Source organism: Pseudopodoces humilis, chromosome 7 (assembly GCF_049639895.1).
Source record: "Pseudopodoces humilis isolate 2021_Gansu_Grassland_sample_001 chromosome 7, ASM4963989v1, whole genome shotgun sequence".
Lineage (NCBI taxonomy): Eukaryota > Metazoa > Chordata > Aves > Passeriformes > Paridae > Pseudopodoces > Pseudopodoces humilis.
Genome location: NC_142206.1, coordinates 51,046,901 through 51,065,069, shown reverse-complemented (window position 1 = coordinate 51,065,069; position 18,169 = coordinate 51,046,901). Strand labels below are relative to the sequence as shown.

The 18,169-nt window shown below is 44.9% G+C and overlaps 1 protein-coding gene across 1 annotated transcript in view; it reads right to left on the bottom strand.

Moving 5' to 3' along the window:
* Nucleotides 1–5,686, bottom strand: part of EML1 (EMAP like 1) — a 122,716-nt gene extending 117,030 nt beyond the window's left edge. The window contains exon 1 of the mRNA XM_088057506.1: nucleotides 5,505–5,686. Coding sequence (XP_087913632.1) covers nucleotides 5,505–5,532 — 28 coding nt within the window. The 5' untranslated portion in view covers nucleotides 5,533–5,686. The remainder of the gene's footprint in view (nucleotides 1–5,504) is intronic.
* Between the last annotated feature and the right edge of the window lie 12,483 nt (nucleotides 5,687–18,169).

Genomic DNA, 18,169 nt, shown 5'->3' with positions numbered 1-18,169 from the left:
TGTTGTACTGCGCAGCTATGTACAGGTACACTAAGTTTGCCTAAGCTAGGCTGAACCCCTATTGAGAACCCCCTAATATTGGGCTGCAACAGAGACCACCTTCTTTCACCTTTGCTCTTGATGAAAAAGAAACAGCTTTGCCATTTGTGGCATTTTGCCCAAGTGCAAGTGTGGAGTCAGTCCTGGCCCTCTGTCTTGCTCTCAGCTCTCTTCCTCTCTCAGCACTGCAGCAATTGCCTTGTGGTCTGCGGAGGTCTCAGATTTCTCCCAAATGAAAAATCCCTTTTTCCCTCAACAAAACATCTAAGGAGGTGCTTGGGAAGAGACCCATAGTGGAGCCATCCAGCCCCAAGGCTTTGAAAGCCCTGCTCAGCCCTCACCAGCCTCTGAAGCAGGTGAAGGCAGCACTCATGTGATTTTAACTCTTCATGGACTGTAGGCTGGATATTTTGACTCATAGGGCTGTCTTAAAATGCTGTATGAACAGAGAGGGCTTTCCAGGCATACCTCTGGCAGGCTCCCAGCTTGGTGTCTCCATGGGGCTTGCTCATCACCATAAAACTATTTCTGGAGTTTTTCTTGGAAAACATGGATTTCTGGGGCACCAGAGTCACTCATTTTTCCTTGTGTGGTTGCCTGATCTTCATGTTCCAAACCATCTCTAAACCTTTAAACTATAACATCATCGTCATCATCATCATCATCATCTGTGTTTGTCCCCTGAATGCACAGCCTCTGCTGCTCGAGGCAATGCTTGCACAGACACATGGAATTTCTGGAGGAGCAATGGAGCTAGTCAGAAGGAGAACTCCCAGCTGCCAAGACAATTCTGGTATTTCAATTCCATTTTCATCAAACTGGGACTATACTCCCAGATGTAATATTTTATTTTACTTAACCTGAGCATCCAAAGGCTTTCTGTCTTGCTCCCGCTCAATTTCAATTTTCAAAAATGCTGTCTTTAGAAATGCATTAACATACTGATATTGTCAACAAAATGTTGCATTTTGATTTAGTAACATCTGTATTTAGTGATGAAAGAATGCTTTCTTGGAGAATGTGTCTTCTTACAGCTAGCATTCCTCTCCTAAGCTGACTTACTAAATGCAAAAGGAAACGGGTTTGCCAAGGGGTCCATACACCAAGATCAGAGTTTCTGTGAAGTGTTTATCCCTGATAAATAATACAGATACTTGCCAGGTTCTCATCACCCCAGCACCTTGGGCTCACCTTCCCCTGGCAGGGGGATGCTCCTGGGGAGCTCTGAGCATGCAAGCCTGTGCTGGTGGGTTTAGTGCAGTCAGGAGCTATGGTTCATGCTGCAGAGCTCTCTTGAGTTGCTCAAGTCATCCCATTTCATTCCTAAGCTACAGCAGGTAACTGGCATATGCTGGAAAAACCTTCTCACTTCTCTGCTTATCCCTGAGTGCTGACTGCAGTCTGCACAGCCACACTGAAAGGTAGTTCCAGGCCCTTGCCCTTTAGTGAGGGTCTCACCCTGCAAACTGAAATGCAGAAGTGGTGCTCCACCCCTAAGGGAAACATGAAGTTACCTGAAAAAAGACAGACATTCTTCACCAAATCTAATGAAATGTTAATTTCAAGCACCCCTTGAAACCCCTTTAATTGCACCCCCTTGGCAAACCCGTTGTATGCTAATATGAGTATGTGAAAGTGGGGCAATTTTATTCCACAGGAGCAGTGCTCATGCATGTGCTGGGTCATGATTTTTTATTACAGAAATGTACATGGGCCATATTTTATTCCCAGTAGCTGTTTAGAGCCAGCCCAGCATGGGAGCTCAGAGGTCTTGCTCACTAACAGCCTCTCTGGCTGAGATAAATGGACTCCCCATGACAGTACAGAATGTTGAATTTCAGGAAATCTAAATTCCCGTATTTTTCTGGGATATCCTAAGTCTGAAAACACCAATTTTATCAACTGGCTCCAGTCTGTCTTAAAGACATGCTTGAAATATGTAATTTTAGCTCTGAAAGGAAGTATTTAGCTAAAGAGCCAGGAACATACTTCAGATGAAAAGTCTTGCTTCCTCCTCTACTGAAACATGTCCAATAAAAGTTCGTGAGGAATTTTAAGGAAATTTGGTTAGATTCGCATGCCACCTGCTGCAAAACAAGCTACATCAGTTCTGTTTTCCCCCTTAGCCTTATTGCAGTAAATAACAGAGAAAGTATGCATATATGAGACTCCTGGTGTTCTTCTTCAGCATTATAATTTTCCTCTGTTATGGCTCAGTACCCTGTGTTATTTTGACAGCGGTGTTATCCACAAGAAGTTACCCATGCTATTCAAAGTCAGTCTGTGGCTGAAAGGGGAGAGAAATAAAGAAAGAAAAGAGGCACTTGAAGAACCTTTGCATGACTTCAGAGATTTTTCTGAAGTCAAAAGGTTTGTGTTAAGAACCAGAACCATCATGACTCATATATTCCTAATCAAAATGCTGGGTGCGTGAAAAGCTGTTCAGTCGTTCAGAGACTGAACTATGACTCCTTACAAGAGGAAAATAATACACACAAGGGGAAGCACTTAAATAATTGATGTGCTTTTCTTTTATCTGCTTGTAGGAGTGACAAGAAATCTATGTAGCTGGCACTAATGGATAGCATCTGTATGTCAATAATTGCTAATGAGGAAGAAATAGGAGTGCATTTGTCCTGAAGTGACTGATCTTTCTTTCTTTATCTCCCTGTGTTACAATGGGAAATTATTAGAGTAAATTTTAGAATTCTGTTCACTTCCAAATCTCAAAAGGCTTTCAAATATCTTTTTTTGGTATGAATTCAATCCAAAATGACTGTACACTTGCTTACATGTAATTGCATTCTGTCATTTAAGATCCTTTTTTTTTTTATCTTCTGTACTACATTCAAATAACAAAATAAAACCTTGTTTGCATCATATGTTTAATTTTTCCATTCCACAACAGTGAAAGGGTGCAGCCACACTGGAATTGAACAGAAACCAGTAATTTAAAAACACCCAAGGCTTTCATCATGAAAAATTGCATAACCATTTCTAACACTGAAGTAGGATACTGTTACTTAAGAGAAGCAAGTACTAAGAGTACTTATTTAAGAGAATAAAATCTCTTGAAAAATTATTGGTATATCAAGCTGTTCATATCCAGCTATTTAAGTCAAAGATTGTATTCAGCCATTCCCCCAAGTCGCTTCTCTGAGGGAACAATTACACAGCTGTTCCTGCTACATTCTTGTGTAGGCTGAAAGCAGTCTAAAAACTCTGGCATTAATTTCCTGTAACTACAAAGTGCAGTTCTCCAGGTTGTTGGTGAGGCATACCCTTTGCAAAGAGGTTACTGAAGCAGTACATCCACTTGACACTAATACTGTGCTTTGGCTAAACTTATTTATAGCCGTGTGCATGTGTGTACATGGGCTCATGCAGAGGGCTGTGGGGTTTGTGTTCGAAGCAGGGCTCTGGATTGCAGCCACATTGCAGTGCTAATGATATCTGTCACTGCACCAACTTTTTGTAGCTGTATTATCTGGCTGCTTTCAAAACTAAGGATTTTAGAAGACCAGTCCCAGCTTTCTGTGCTCACTGGATTCAGAAAAGGGGCAGTTCTGCCCTAATCAGTGTATTAGAAAGTTTGATGATGATGGTTTTTTGCAACTCTTTTTATGAAGTGTGAAGATTTAAACTGCTAAAGTTTTAAACTTCGACCTAGCTAGTCAAAGAGCAATAGCTACAAAAAAATTGTTCCAAAAATCCCTGACATGAAAAACAAGCTGGCAGCAACTGGTTCACTAAGATTACTTAATAACTCTGATGGAGTACCACCATTTCTCTCTCCACTGCTGGTTTTGTGCATATTTCTGTATGCATATATGCATCCACACATCTCTAAGTACAGGAACCAGAATATTTGCAAGGTGGATGAAGCAGGTGTCCCTTGGAACAGGTTGGTTGTGTCTGACATGGGGCAGGGCGAGTCCTGCTTCCTGGGAGCAGGCCTGGAAGCAGGGCTGGACAGCATGGGAGAATTATTGGGGGAACAGAGAGAAATTGCTCTGTGTATGCTGGCACATTTCTGATCCACATCTAAACATCACTTTAATTTTCATTCCCGCCCATAGAAATTGATTCCTTCCCTCAATGCATCCATGAATCTTTTCCTGGAAGAAAACTTGAAGGTCCTTTCAGCAGCAAAGGTAATTGAGATATCAGTAACCTCTGCACACAAGATGCCATGCACTCTTAATATCAGTTTCATCATTAATATCAGATGCCAGCTGATACTGATACTGTCACCCTGAAATATCCCACCCCCAACTCAGACTGCTTAATAAGCAAACCGGGGCCAGGGTCCTAAAATCAAAGCCTGGACAAGTGAAATTTTGCTGATTAACAGTTCACCCCTTTGAGCAGGTAAGCAGGAAATGCTCATTTTCATCTCTTCTGTCTTTAGCTGATAGTGTCAGCCCAGGGAATTGTGCATGGTGCAGCTCACTCTGCACCATATACATAATTTATATTTTTCCACTCTAACTATGAGTGCGCCGTTTTAGACTTGGGATTTGCTTTTTAAAATGGAAGTAGAGAGAGAAGGAAAAAAGAAAAATGCTGTGGCATCCTTCTCCGTCTCCAGCCACACTTTTTAGCCTAGGACCTCATCTTTGATGCACATCCTTCACAGACCTATGGAACAGGACTGCTACGCAGTACGTGTTGTATATAGCTATACATGGAAGAAGATAAATGCTTGCCACGGCAAAAGAAAAAATTAAAGGTGTTTCCAGTAGTCCACCTCTTTATTAGTAAAATGCCTTAGCAGAGAATTAGCCTATCATTTTGACAAGAGTTTACTTTTGTACAGGCAGCCTAGATAATATTTACAGTTCCTATAGAAGTTTTTAAAAACCAGCTGAGAAACATGCTTGCTGACATGCTCCTCTTCTCAGTGAAGTTTGACAGATACAGCCCTAAGCTCTAGTAAAGGATTCCTTCCCAGATAAATGCAAAGTGTGTAATGCACTTATATTAAAAATAATGTAAATTTCTATTTCCTTTCAGCAAATAAACCCTTTGCATTACATTTATCTGTCCTCGCTGTGTCCGTTACCATCCAGGAAGGTTTATCAAGGAACAAACAGGACGCACACACAGCGCCTGGTCCTGCAGCACCCATCCCCACAAACTCTCCTCAGCGAGCTCAAGACTGCACATATCGATACCATCCTTTGGATACCGACACTTCAGTCCGTCTGTCTCAATTCCAGAACCCTTCTTCCTACCCAGCCCCTGTGCCTTCAGAGAAAATCCAGGCATTGCCACCCTCACCAGCCCAGCACACGGACTCGTAAGGCACCGCACCAGGGTCTGCAGTGGTTTCAGGGACTTTCTCCTCTCCCTGCTGCGGCTCCGGCTCCCTTCGAAAGCAAGCGGCTTCGCTTGTGACTTTGCAATCTGAGAATGTGAAGCAGGCGGCAGGACACCGGGGTAAATATAAATCTGGCGCTTACCCACAGGCAGTCCCTCGCAGTCTGACATCGTGGGAGAGGTCCTCCTCACCGGGGGCTCGGGAAAACCACTGCAGGACCGCAAGAGCGGGTCCTTCTCCTTGCAAAGGCAAGGGGGAAAAAATATCTAACAGTTTACAGCCACCCTTCTCTTGCACTCCACATCTACCCACCCACAGAGCTGTAGCAACAGTCCCGTCCCTGCCTTCTCATTATGGGATGTAAAGATAAGAATGTGCTTTTGTGCCAAAAGAGTGTGCTATTGGTGGATAAATTTGTTGTCATCCCTCCCCTTCGCAGAGTTTCCTCTTTAATGTCACAGAGGCACATTACCCTGCCGGAAAGGCCATCGAATATTTATGAAACGGCTTTTAAGAGCTAAGCGGCAGATCTGCGCGGGGAACAGAGCTAAATCTGTGCCGTGGGGTGGTGCTGGGAGCCGCCCCGCAGGGCTCTCCTGCTCCCCGGGGCTGCGGGGGCAGCTGATGGGCTGCGGGATAGGCTCTGACATCTTGCTCTGTACCTTCTCGTTCTGCAGGGTCCGAGTAACAAACACTGCTGGAAAGGGGACAGAAGCCAGGGTGTATCTCTTTAAGGAGGAAGGGGAAAAAAAAAAAAAGGTCTTTGTTTATATTGTAATATCTGAGAAAATGTTTTGTGACACTGTTACCAAAGGCTGTTTCATAGTTTATAATAATATTGTGAGTGCAGATTTCTCTGTAACTTCATTACTTTTCTTGCTTAAAACACGCCACTTTAATGCCAGTTTAGTGGCTGCTCCTACAACTTATTTTTTTAATCTTTGAAAATGTTTATGTGGGATTTGCTCGCTACGAGATTCCCAGACTCGCACAGTGAGTGGAGAGTACCCCTGCACAGTGGTGTGCTCATTAGGCACCTTAATGAAGTGCAAGCAAAGGCTCTGGCAGCGCTAGAGCCAGGCTGGGCTTGGCAGAGACGTGCAGGACCTGGTGGGAGCCCCATAACCGGGGGGTGCTGATTTGCTGCCACTTTTTCTCCTGGGAACAGTCAGGAACAGTCTGGGTTTTGCCTGACTCAGACCTTTAGTGTCTGAGCCCTTCACAAATGTCAGGGTTTCGGACCCAGAGCCGGAGGGAGGGCTGGGAGGAGGCAAGGGGGGCTCCAATGCGGGGGGTTCTCTGGGAATCACTTCCAGACCATGTGGCCAGAGACATCCCCCGGGGGAAATAGCCAAATAGCCATCAGGAATACCTTTCTTCAAAACGCCTAAAAAAAAAAAAAAAAAAAGCATAAATTACATGAAGTATACTAGGAGCTCAGGGTTCTCAGCACCTCTGAAAAATTTGGGCTGTTTTTACTTGGATGCTTCAGTCTAAGCTCCCAAAGGCTGGCACTGCTGGCTCTGCCTGAGCTCTCTCTGAAGAGAAGCCTGTTAATACTGTTAATACTCTGCTGGTTACTCAGCATCACAGCTAGCCATGGATTCAATTCAGGATGTCAGACCTCTGACTAAGAAGTAAAAATAGCTGCAAAAGTAGATTGTGACATGTTCCCAAAAACATTCCTCGGGTTGCCTACACAGGGTTGGGCAAGCAGAGCCAGAAGTGTCCGGTGGCCACTGGGGCTGGCCAGCAGGAGGATCTGTTGGCACAGCTGTGTCAGGGGAGCCCTTGTCAGTGCCTGCTTCTTGTTCTGCTCACACAACACACGTGGAGATATTCAGTGGTGTAAGGCTGATCTGGAGGGCAGCTCTGAGGAGAAACAGAGCCTTAGGCTGTGCTCTCTGCCAAAGAGGCTGTACAAGGAATAGAAGTGCAGGGCATCACGCCTAACCTCTCCATCCTGCTGCCACCCACAGACCCAAGGAGTGGCCACTAGCTCTTCTGGCAGTCAGGGGAATGTCTGGTCTTGATCTTGGTATGCATCTGGGAAAGGAAGACAGCCTAAACCAGACTGGGGCACTTTTCTTGCAGTGTCATCTGACTGCAGAGACATATTGCTCCAATGTGTGAGAATCAAAGCTTTCTTAGCTCGACCCTGTGAAAACGCAGGCTCCCAGCTCTGCAAGCATTTACGTGCCAATTTAACTTCAAGCCCCACTGAAGTTCCTGGAACTGCTCACAGTTATAAACACATGCATAAGTATTTGCAGGATTAAGGGCTTGCCATTCCTCCTTGTATTCAGAGCAAACAGCTGCAGCTGGTTTTGAAGTTACCTCTCACAGCTGTGTGCTGGTGCTCCTCCACTGAAGGTTAGAGCCCTCTAGCAGAGCTGGACAAGTGCCTGCAGCGAAGGCACGCCAAATCCCAGACTGGTGTCTCAGCTCTATCTCATCCTCCAGAGGAATTTGAGAAGCCTCTGCCTCAGTAAGCCCTGTTACATTGTCCATGGCCACGTCTGCTGCAGGAGGTCAGCATCTTCTGGGCGAGGGGCAGGGAAGCCAGCAGAGAAGACTGAGGGAATCTGAAACTGTTGCAGCAAAGTTGGCAAGAGCTCATCTGCCAGAGCCCTTACTAGGATTTGGCCTTGGGAGAGCTCTTCAGTGAAACACTAAAGCAGGTCAAAAGTTGAACAAATCAGACCTAATTCTTACAATGATTCTCACAAACAAACACCTTCTTTTGATGTGGATACTTCAATCAAAAAATTAGCTTTGATCCTTGGATACTTTAGTTATAATGCTGGGCTTTGATAAATTGTAAGACTTTTTTTTTCTTTGATTAAAACAGAGTATTTATTTTAGCTTCCCCTGTTTCTCAGCCTGAAAAGAGAAGAGCCATGTTTGCTCCTGGAAAAAGGCCAAGCCTGGAAAATTTAAGTCTGACAGAGAAAGCTTTGGGTATTTATGAATAAGCCCGGTGTCTGTCATGGCAAAAAAAGACAAAAGTCAAAAATTGAAATAAACAATAAAAGGTGAGAGGTAAAGCATATATTATTTCAGCAGGTATTAAACCAATGTGAGAAACGGGATAAATATTTGCCAATAACTGCTTGCACTTAGGCTTTCCAAGGAACCAGAAGGATCCTTATCCCTCAACATGCAGAGAGAACCATTTATAAATCTCTCTGCTTCATTCTACTCCCTGACAGACAGCCATCTGCATAAATCCATGACACCTCCTGTGAGTGGGGTAGTAAACACACAATGTATGGAAGGAAGTCACTGGAGTATTTCTTAAAAAAATATTTTCCTGGACCGTCTTGTCTCCTGTGGAAGACAGTTGCATATTCCTAATGCATCCTGAAGTATTTAAGCAGTTGCTCCATCTCTGGAGATTTCCAGGAAGAATTATCTGCCCAGGAATGTTGTGGATGTCCCATCCCTGCACACGCCCAAGGCCAGTCCTGACAGAGCAAAGGGCTTTTGAGATACAGAGGCCCTGGAGCTGAGCTGATATGCCTGGGGAAAGAGGGCATATTTGGGGAAACTTGGGTGCAGGGCACCCACCACGGCACAAGCACACAGTCACCTTGGAGCCCAAATACTCTCACCTACAGGAGTAAGACATGTAGTGGGGCTTTGTTTCCCATCTATGCGTTTACACATCCCATCTGATCTGTGCCTGATCTAAGTGCCTAAATATCATGGAAAATCTGGGCTTTAAGGTTTTAAATCCCATGGGGAGGTCATAATTTTCCCTGCAACCTGAGTCAGCAATCGGACTGTGAAAGGAGCCTGATCCACCTGGAAGCTCCCAGCTGGACCAGAGCTTTTGTTATTGCTGACTTGCCTCTCACTCAGCCGTGGATGGAGCCAGCCTCATCCAAACCTCACAGGAAGAGCAGGGAGCTGTGCTGCACACTGTGGGCTCTCAGGCCCTGCCAGACTCTGGCTGCCTGCTGACATCACTGGTGGAAGGGCTTTGCTAAGCTCAGCACTGCTGTAGGGGCATGGGTGAGCTGTTCTCTCTCCCTCTGCCTTTCTCTCTCCTGACAGAGGGAAATCCTGAGAAGCGAGAATTATTTCTTTAGCTAACCAAGTCAGATCTGATTATGAAATCTGCAATTTTCTGTGAGATTGAAGCAAGCGCCTTACTGCCCGCTTCGGCAGGCATTTATATCTCCCATCAGCGTGATTTCCATGCAGTTTAAAGAGAGAATGGCTGAAATGTGCTTCTCCTTTCTAATTTATGCAAATTCCCTTGGGTTTTTTCCTGCCGTCTGAAGAGATTTCTGACTGTTGTATATGCAGGATTCATGGCCTGGGGAGGGGGAAGGGAGGGACAGGGCTAAAAGAGAAACTGCAGGCTGGTATAAGCAGGTTGGCATCAGGATGAGGATGACCTCCCAGAGCACTGAAGAACCCAAAATATTAGGAATTTTTTAGCTAAGACAGGTTTTTCCCCCTGGAAAAACCCTCCAGTCAAGGGGATGGCATGTGCCTTTCTGTCCTCTAATGTAAGGGGTAAAATTAACCACAACTTTTGGATTGCACCGAATTAAAGGGCAGAGAAGCAGGAGGGGAGCATGCTGGCTGGCCACCACCAGCCCCACTGTTAGGCCCACATCTCCTGAGTCATTGATGGGACCTTGGTGAGGTCACAGATGTACCTGTGGGGTCAGTGGACCAAATCCAGGGCCAGTGGGATGCTGTGCCACGAGGACATGCAGCAGAGAAATGAGCTGCTGGTCAGATGGGCTTGAACCTCTGTACAGCAATCAGCAGAAGGAAAAGCAACCAGGTTCAGCGAGAAGCAGAGCGCCCAGGAAGTCCCAATTACGGGAATTTTATTTCATTATTGTTTTCTGACACGTTGTCTTCCCATTTCATCTTGATGGATGGGGAGTGTAATAATGCAACTTCAAGAGGAGCTGATGCTCTGACAAGATCTCATGTGGGTTCATCCAGAGAAGGAAGAGTGAGTAAAAATAGGCAAGATACAGCTGACAGCTAAAACAGCCCTCTAGGAAGCAACAAATGCAAAAGTAATAGCAGCTCCCCAGAATAACTAGGCATGTCATAATTTTGCATTTATCTCTATTTTTTTTTTAATGTTATTAGCAAGATTTTCACTAGTAAAAATTGAATCTGAGCTTTGTATTCAAGAAAGGAAATGTCTCCATCATCTCCTCTGATGTCACCCCAGAGAGAAGATTAGAAGATTAACTATGTCAGGTGACACCAATCCAGCAGCAGGGAAAATAATTTTGCACATTCAAAAAGAAAATGGGGGAGAAATTCCAGCTATCTCCAAGAAATGTGAACCTTACCAGTGATAATTGATGGCTCACAGAAAAAACACTTTATGCAAATCTGCAAATATACAGTAAATAAAATAAGATCAAAGATTCAGAAGAGGACTTATCTCAAAGAGGAAATTAATTGATAGTCTGAATCTTGGAGGCATTTTCATCCCATCTAATTTATAAAAGGTTACATTCTCTGGGGAGAGTTATGAAAGGCTACTGCAATATGTGAAGAAACAAAAAAACTGCATTTGAAATACAAAACTGGCTTCTGAGCTGCCACAGCTCTTGCTGACAATGTCTTCTGACACACTGAGCCAAAATGAGCCTGCTATGGAGCTCAAGTGAGATGCATTAGCACAAGGATGGAGAAAAGGTGAGCATGACAGCATGAGCCCAGATTTTGGCATCTACTGACAAACATGAGTGGCTTTTTGCTGGCCAGCTCTGCAGGAGTGACCCAGCACAGGGGACATGGGCCAAAGCTCTTTTCCCATCAATACATGGTAGATTTTCATGCTGTAATTACAGTTATTGGCAGTTCCCTTAGCAGAGGTTTCAGGTGTTACTGAATTGTCTCCCAGTGAACATAAAAAGCCAAGAGGAATTGTATGATTCAGTCTGAACTTGCTGCTTTTAAGGGCATTATTGCTGTTCATTTTACTGGGTTTGAATCTTGCACAGATAAGTGAAGTTGCATTTGCTCTGCACAGATCTGGTAGGAAAAAGTGTCAAGCCCTGAATGTAAATATTACAGTATCATGTGCTGGGTTTGAGGAGAAGGTGAGAGTCTTGCAAACCTGATTTGGCAGCTGCAGAAATAGCACTCAGGCAAACAGATGGTCTCTGCAAGGAGGGAAGTCTTTAAAAGATTCACAGATTAATGAGCTCTGCCAGGATTTTAGTGGTTCCTACCAAAATTCCTATAAATCTGTCTAACTGGGCAGGGAGGAGGTGGAGACAAGAGGAATCAATAACTTCCCTAGACAGATTGTATATCCAAGGTTAGCTGACAAAGGCTTCAGAGCTGGAAAATCTCGAGAGCAATTAGAGGCAGTGTCATCCTTTAGGAAGGCAAAAGCCACAGCGTTTGTCATGTACTATCAGTGCTCTGGGGACTAATTGTAGCTCCTGTGATCAAGGATATCAGTTTGGTGATAAAGGAAGGTGAGGTGTCAGCCACAATGAATTATTGGCTCATCCTAAGAACTCTGAAATTTGTTTTGAGGGAGTGTAAGCATCCTCTGTCCACTGCAGGTCAGAGAGAGATCACACCTTCACCTGCCTTCACAAGAAGCAGCCTCAGAGAGCACATAACCAAACACAATCCTACCTTCAGACAAATTATATCTCATTTCCATTCTCATCTCCAAGACTTTCTCCCTGCTCTGTGCTATGTCAAGCATAGAAAGATGTTTTCACCAAGCTGAAAATAAGTTGTTAAAATTGTCACTGACCAAGGTTAGCCACAACAGGTAACCAAGAGATCAGGTTTTCATCCCAAATCTGGAACAGGAGCAAACTATGCTTTTGGGAATGACCAGCAACAGAGACAGAGCACCAGAGACATCTGATCTGACAATTGTCCAGCTGATCATTTGTCCAGCTGATTTTTTCTATCAAAGCAACTGCTGTCCCCAGAACATTGAGTGAAGGTCTGCCATGCTTGGAGACTGAACTGATTAAGAAATTGGAATCAGAGGTGAGCAGCAGGAAAAAATATTCATTAGGGTGTCTATGAAGTTTGTAAGATGGTGCCCTTTACAACCCACTTTCATTTGCTTTTCTGCAAACATTCGTCACTAGTGTTTGACGGCGGGAATGATCTGGGAGGAGTTTCCATCCTTGGTCACTTGGAGCCGCCTCCCTCTTATAATAAACACAGCCACAATTAACGGAAGTGGTGACCTTGTTGGCAATTTCTGAAAAGAGGACAAGACTCCTTGGGAATAGTGAATTAAGCAGATTATTACTACTTAAGTAACCTCTCTAAGTCACGTTGTGGGTGGCATGTTGCTGGGGTAAAAGGAGAGCTTCCTTGTGACTGCTTAAATAGAACATAAGTATTTTTTTTTCAAACAGTTTTAATTGAAAATAGGATTAGATTTGAGTTTGGGTTTCTGATATTGATGTTTTTCACTACAGGCAACTCCAGCTGTCTCGTGGAGAAATTCAAGATTGCCTTGGTGTGGTCAGACTCTTAGGTTTGGGAGTGGGAAGCCTGGGCTAAGATGCAGGGCAGGGGCTGCCTTGGAGCTGAGCTCAGGTTCCTGACAGGAATCAGAATCCCCCCTGACAGCAGGGAGACGGGGAAATCCTGGAAGGGAGTTAAGTGATTTCCCTGGGGTCATCCTGTGAGTCTGTGGCATGTGGTAGGGGAACCTGGTCCCTATTCCACAGGAGGCAAAGGAAAAGGAGTCACTAAATCAGTCAGTTTGGAGTGCTGCCTGAAAACATGGAAATATAATTTGCTTATTGCTATAAAAAAATAAAAGAGAAAATAATCTGTTTCCATTCAGTGCTCATGAAGGTGTAACAACCTTTATTCTTCCTTCTTTTTATAAATGTGAATGTATGGAAAAATATTTTTGTGGGACAGGCTGATCTGGCACTGATCTCCTGGGGTTTTGAACAGGTACAGCTGCTGCAGGACTGCTGGAAATAATTCTTTGAGTGTGTGACACCCTCTCACTTACCCAAAACCACTGCCTCAGTGTACTAAAGTGCTGCAGCTGGTCCAGGAGTGCCCTTTGGACACTTGCCAGCCTGGCTGCATCTGCTGCATCACCACAGAGCTGTGGCAGCTTTGTCATTTGCTTGGTGCCCACCTGGCTGCTCTCTGGTAAGCTGCAATCACTTCAGCAACTGAAATATCTTACAACCATTCTTGAGATATGCAGCAGTCCAGCAGCAAGTGCTTCTTCCAATAAATGAGCAAATGTCCCAACCTGCTCTGGGAGCTGGGGGCATTCAGGAAGTCCAGATCAAACATTTTGTGCTTTAAAATTGGAGGGACAAGCTTCCTTGCAATTTCTTAATTTGATGCATGGACCTGTATTTTACTTCTTCCTCTCCAATTCTGATCCAGGGAGAATGTGGGGACGGAATTTCCCCCTCTGCCTTTCTTGCGCACAGGCACTGTACCCTCACTGAAGCAGTGAGGCCAATCCCAGCACTCCCACATGCAGTTAAACAAACCTAAGGACTCTCATCTGAGGGCAGAGCCAGGGTTGTTTCTGCCACTCGACATTCCCCAGGGCTGCCCCTTGTATTTCTCAGTGATGTCTTGTCCATACTGTGCCTTTACTCTCCCTCAGCACAAACCCAAGCCAAAATTTCTGCTTTATCCCAGATACATTCCTCATCGATTGCTTTATTAATCCAGAGAAATGGCAGGAATTAGAAGTAGCAGGTGAATGCTTGCCTCTGAAAACGTGGTTTACAGCTCATCAAGGGGCTGGCACATAAAATCATCATTATATGTGCAGAGCAGATCCAGATGTGCTGAAGGGCCATCCCCAGGCCATCACTGCCACAGCTAATGTGCACTAATCAGGGATCCTGGCCTTCTTGATGTACAGTATCAGTGTATAGTTAGTTACCTTTTATTGCAATATTATACTTAAAAGTTACTAAACCTTATTTATAACTACATGTTAAACTTGTGTGTAATAGACCAGAGAACCACAAAGGCTGCAGAGCTGAGAATTAAACCACCATTGATATTCTTTTCCCTTCAATTTAGAAAGCAGCAGAAGCCTAAGAGAAATTTGTCTTGCAGCAGAGCCCACATCTAAGGAAATTCCACGTATGGTCAAATGTCAAGTTGTTTCTCTTGCAAAGGGCAATGTGGCAATTGTATTTCTATTTGCAGAGAAGTTTTTTCCTTTGAGCTGAGTTTTTCAGTGGGGGAAGGGAAGGGAGAGAAAGCAAAGTGAGCTTTTCCTTTCAGCACACATGCATTCAAAAATCTGGCTGCTCATCTTGAAAGGTCATGGCTCTCTTCCCTGCTCCTCCCTGTGGCACACCAGGCCAGCCACACCTTTGCCAGATAAAAGTCAAGTCCTTGGAAAGGCACATGGTGCTTGGTACTGAAATAACCAAGACTCCCAGCCACTTATTTAGAGGCAGAGTTTGTCCCAGTGCTGTCTTGCCATTTAAATATTGCTTTTTCATTGCTGTTTCCTCAAGAAACAAGATTTGCACAGTGCCTTTGGTAATAAATCCTCACCCCAGGATTCCTCCTAGTTCAAAGTAAAAATGAGGTTCACAGTGCATTAAAATTCCTACAGCTTCCAGAAAGCATCTGTGACGCTTTAAAGAGGAGAAACTGGAGTAGTTAAGGGTCACACTTGTCCATACTGTGAAGAGGCAGGTGGCAGTGTGACCCACAGTCACTGTGTGTGGCCAGGGTGGCCGTGCAACACACACAGAGCCCCAGAGCTGCCCTGCATGTGCCACCTCCATCCCTGCCAGCAGCACAGACAGGGTTACATTGACACAAGAGGAAGGTGGGGATCCAGAATGGGAGGTGGAGTGTCAGTCAGTACTGCAGTGGGGCTGCTGGAGGGGCTGGGGGTGCTAGAGAGCCTGGGGTATAAAAAAAGAGTCATTGCAGCTGAAAAAACCAGGGAGAAGCAAGCCAGTGCTCACTAGCACTGCAGGGGTTTGGGATGTGTTCCTAGCAGCCAGCCTGCCCAGGGCCCACTGCCCACAGATGCCCTGACCCATGGGGCAGTGCTTCACCTCATGCTCTGAAGGGCTCAGCCCTCTCAGGAGGAAGCTGAAAACACATCCCTTTGTTTCTCAAAGCCACCTTTATCATCTTCAGCTTCCTCCCTGACCTTCCTGCCTCCACTGTCCCACCCCTGCACAGCTCAGAGGAGGGAGGCATAGCTTCCCCAGTTGTGAATCCTCCTCCCTGGCCATTTCACTGCTCTGCCAGGTCATCACCAATCTCAGAGGAGAGCCCCGAGCTCTCCCTGCTCTCCTTTCCATTTTCCCTGCTGGCTGCTATTTATTGCTCTGCAGTATTCAGGGGAGGAATGCAGCCTGTCCCAGGGAAAGGGCTGCTGCTGCCAGGACTCAGCAGGCTAAGTTTAGTTCCTGGCTCTGCCATGGATCGCCTCTCTAACACTAATCAAAGACTAGAGTTCTCTCTGCCTCAGTTTCCCTCTGTAGACAGCAAAGTTCCCTCTTGTCCCTGCCTGAGGTGTGAGTTTCTACAATTATACAACTTGTTCACACTGCTCCTGTGGAGTTCCTGCCCTGGCTGAGATCTCGGGGTACTTCTATAGTCAGTACAGTCATGGAATGTTTTCATCAAAGGTCTTTTTACACTTGTGATATGAAACACAAAAATACTAACTTGAGCCTAATTATAGTTCTTCACAATATGTTTTTTTTTATTTTGTACCCAGTTCCATTTAATTAGGTGTAATTCTCTAACAAATAAAATTACTTTGGGACTACTTTCATAATTCTGAATATTGATGTGAGAGCTGATGTGGCCACAAACAGTGTCAGTGTTAGAGCAGTTCCTGTAGGTTTCCCAGGAAGAAGTCAGTCTTTGGAGGTGTCACCAGAACTACTCTTTCACTGTAGGAATGAAATTACAAGAGTCTATGAGCAACAAGAAAAGAAAACCCTCTGTGTATGAGCTGAAGGCTCGGCTTGATGCCGTCTCTTTAAAAAATTGCTCAAATAATACATTAAAAGGCAAACCTCTTCTATCACATACATATTTCATCTGCACCTTGGAACTGTAATTAATGGCACAGGAGGCTTCATTTGACAAGCTGTCCTCAGGGCAGACTTTTTACTTCTATCTACATCAACAGTGCTCTCTGCTACTGTTTCCCTTGGCAAAACTCCTCAGCGTCACCCCGCTCCGTGGCAGGGAGGCGAGCAGATGTGAGGTTAATCCACGTTTCTCTCTCCATTAATGAATACTTCCCTCAGATACAATAGGGCTAAACAGAATAATTTTTCAAAGATGGAAGAAGACATGTGGGGAGACACACAGCAGGAGGTGAAAACTCCTGTTTGTAAAGCCTGCCTGCTGTGTGAAATGATCAATGCTAATTCAAACTGAATGCGATCGAAATGAAACACCAAGGACCAAATTAGTCCCTGGTGCAGCACCAGTAACCCAAAGGCAGATGATTTGATTTCAGTGAATTTATGCCAGGAGTGATCTTGACCCCCAGTGTTAGGTGTCATCCAACAGTACAGCCAAGAAACCTGAAATACATCACAGGCATCCAAACAGGGGTGTTCTGGCTGTGGTTGCTGCTCCAGCACGTGTAGAGTTTTCAGTTCCTGAGCACTGTCATCCCTGACTATTCTGTCAGGGGTATTTCTGGAACTATTTCTGGTCCTCATTTACCCCATGCTTTTCATAGCAATGATGGTCTTTGTCTTTATGGAAAGGTTGCAGAGGTTCTCCAAAAATACGAGGGACTAATTAGAAGTTAGGTTTATGTACTTAGCAGAGATTGGACGAGCTGCATTCTTTCTAACCAATTCAATTGGGGAGAGGAAAGAGAACACAAAGTGGTAACCTTTCTGGAAGATCTGCCTGATATAACACATGCTCATACGATGTGTACTGAATCCATCACAGAGCAAGTCAGCCTGCATCAGGATGGAGATGCACTGACATTAGCTCCAGGAAGAACTGAGGTGGTCTGAACCATAGGATCCCAAGGGCTCTCTAACACTGCTTTATGGATCTTAGGTTTTGAGCAGGCAAGAATTCAGGTCTCACTTTTCCCATCATTTTTGCAGCCTGTAAAAGCCGAGGCTGCTGAGCCTGGTTTCTCTGTCTGAGGGGCCATGCAGTGATGCAGAATTACCCAGCAGCTCTCTGCAGGGACACGTGCCATCATGGCAGGGACCATTTCCAGGCTCAGCCCAGCCTGTGTGCATGGACTCTTCTCTGCCTGTCCAGGGCCTGGGCAGCCACCCAGCAGCTGGGCAAGGAAGAGCTGAGCTCAGTGGGAGATTTGCCACCAGCTCTCAGGGTACTGGGCCAATACCCAATAGTGGGTTATACAGCCTGGTTAGAGACCAGGTACATTCCCCTGAGGATTTTTAATACCCAAAAGTAGAATTTCATGTTTGCTGTTCTGGCTGTAGGGTTTATCCTGCTGATCATCTGCATTTGCATTGTATTGAGCTATTTCATCTGGAATCTGGCAGTAACTAACACTGCTATCTCTTCTTACCAGTGATTCAGATACATACATTGCCAGGTTGGATGGGGCCCTGAACAATCTGGCCTAGTGAAAAATGTCCTTGCCCATGGCAGGGGGGTTGGAACTAGATGATTTTTAAGCTCCCTTCCAACTATAATCATTCTATGATTCTATAAAATCTCAGACTTGGGATGGCTCTGCAAGCTCAAACTATTGGATATGATTTTATGGAACCATAGCAAAAACTTGGCTTTTTTTTCTGGCTCTCATTCTAGATTGCATCTGGGTTTAATTTGTTT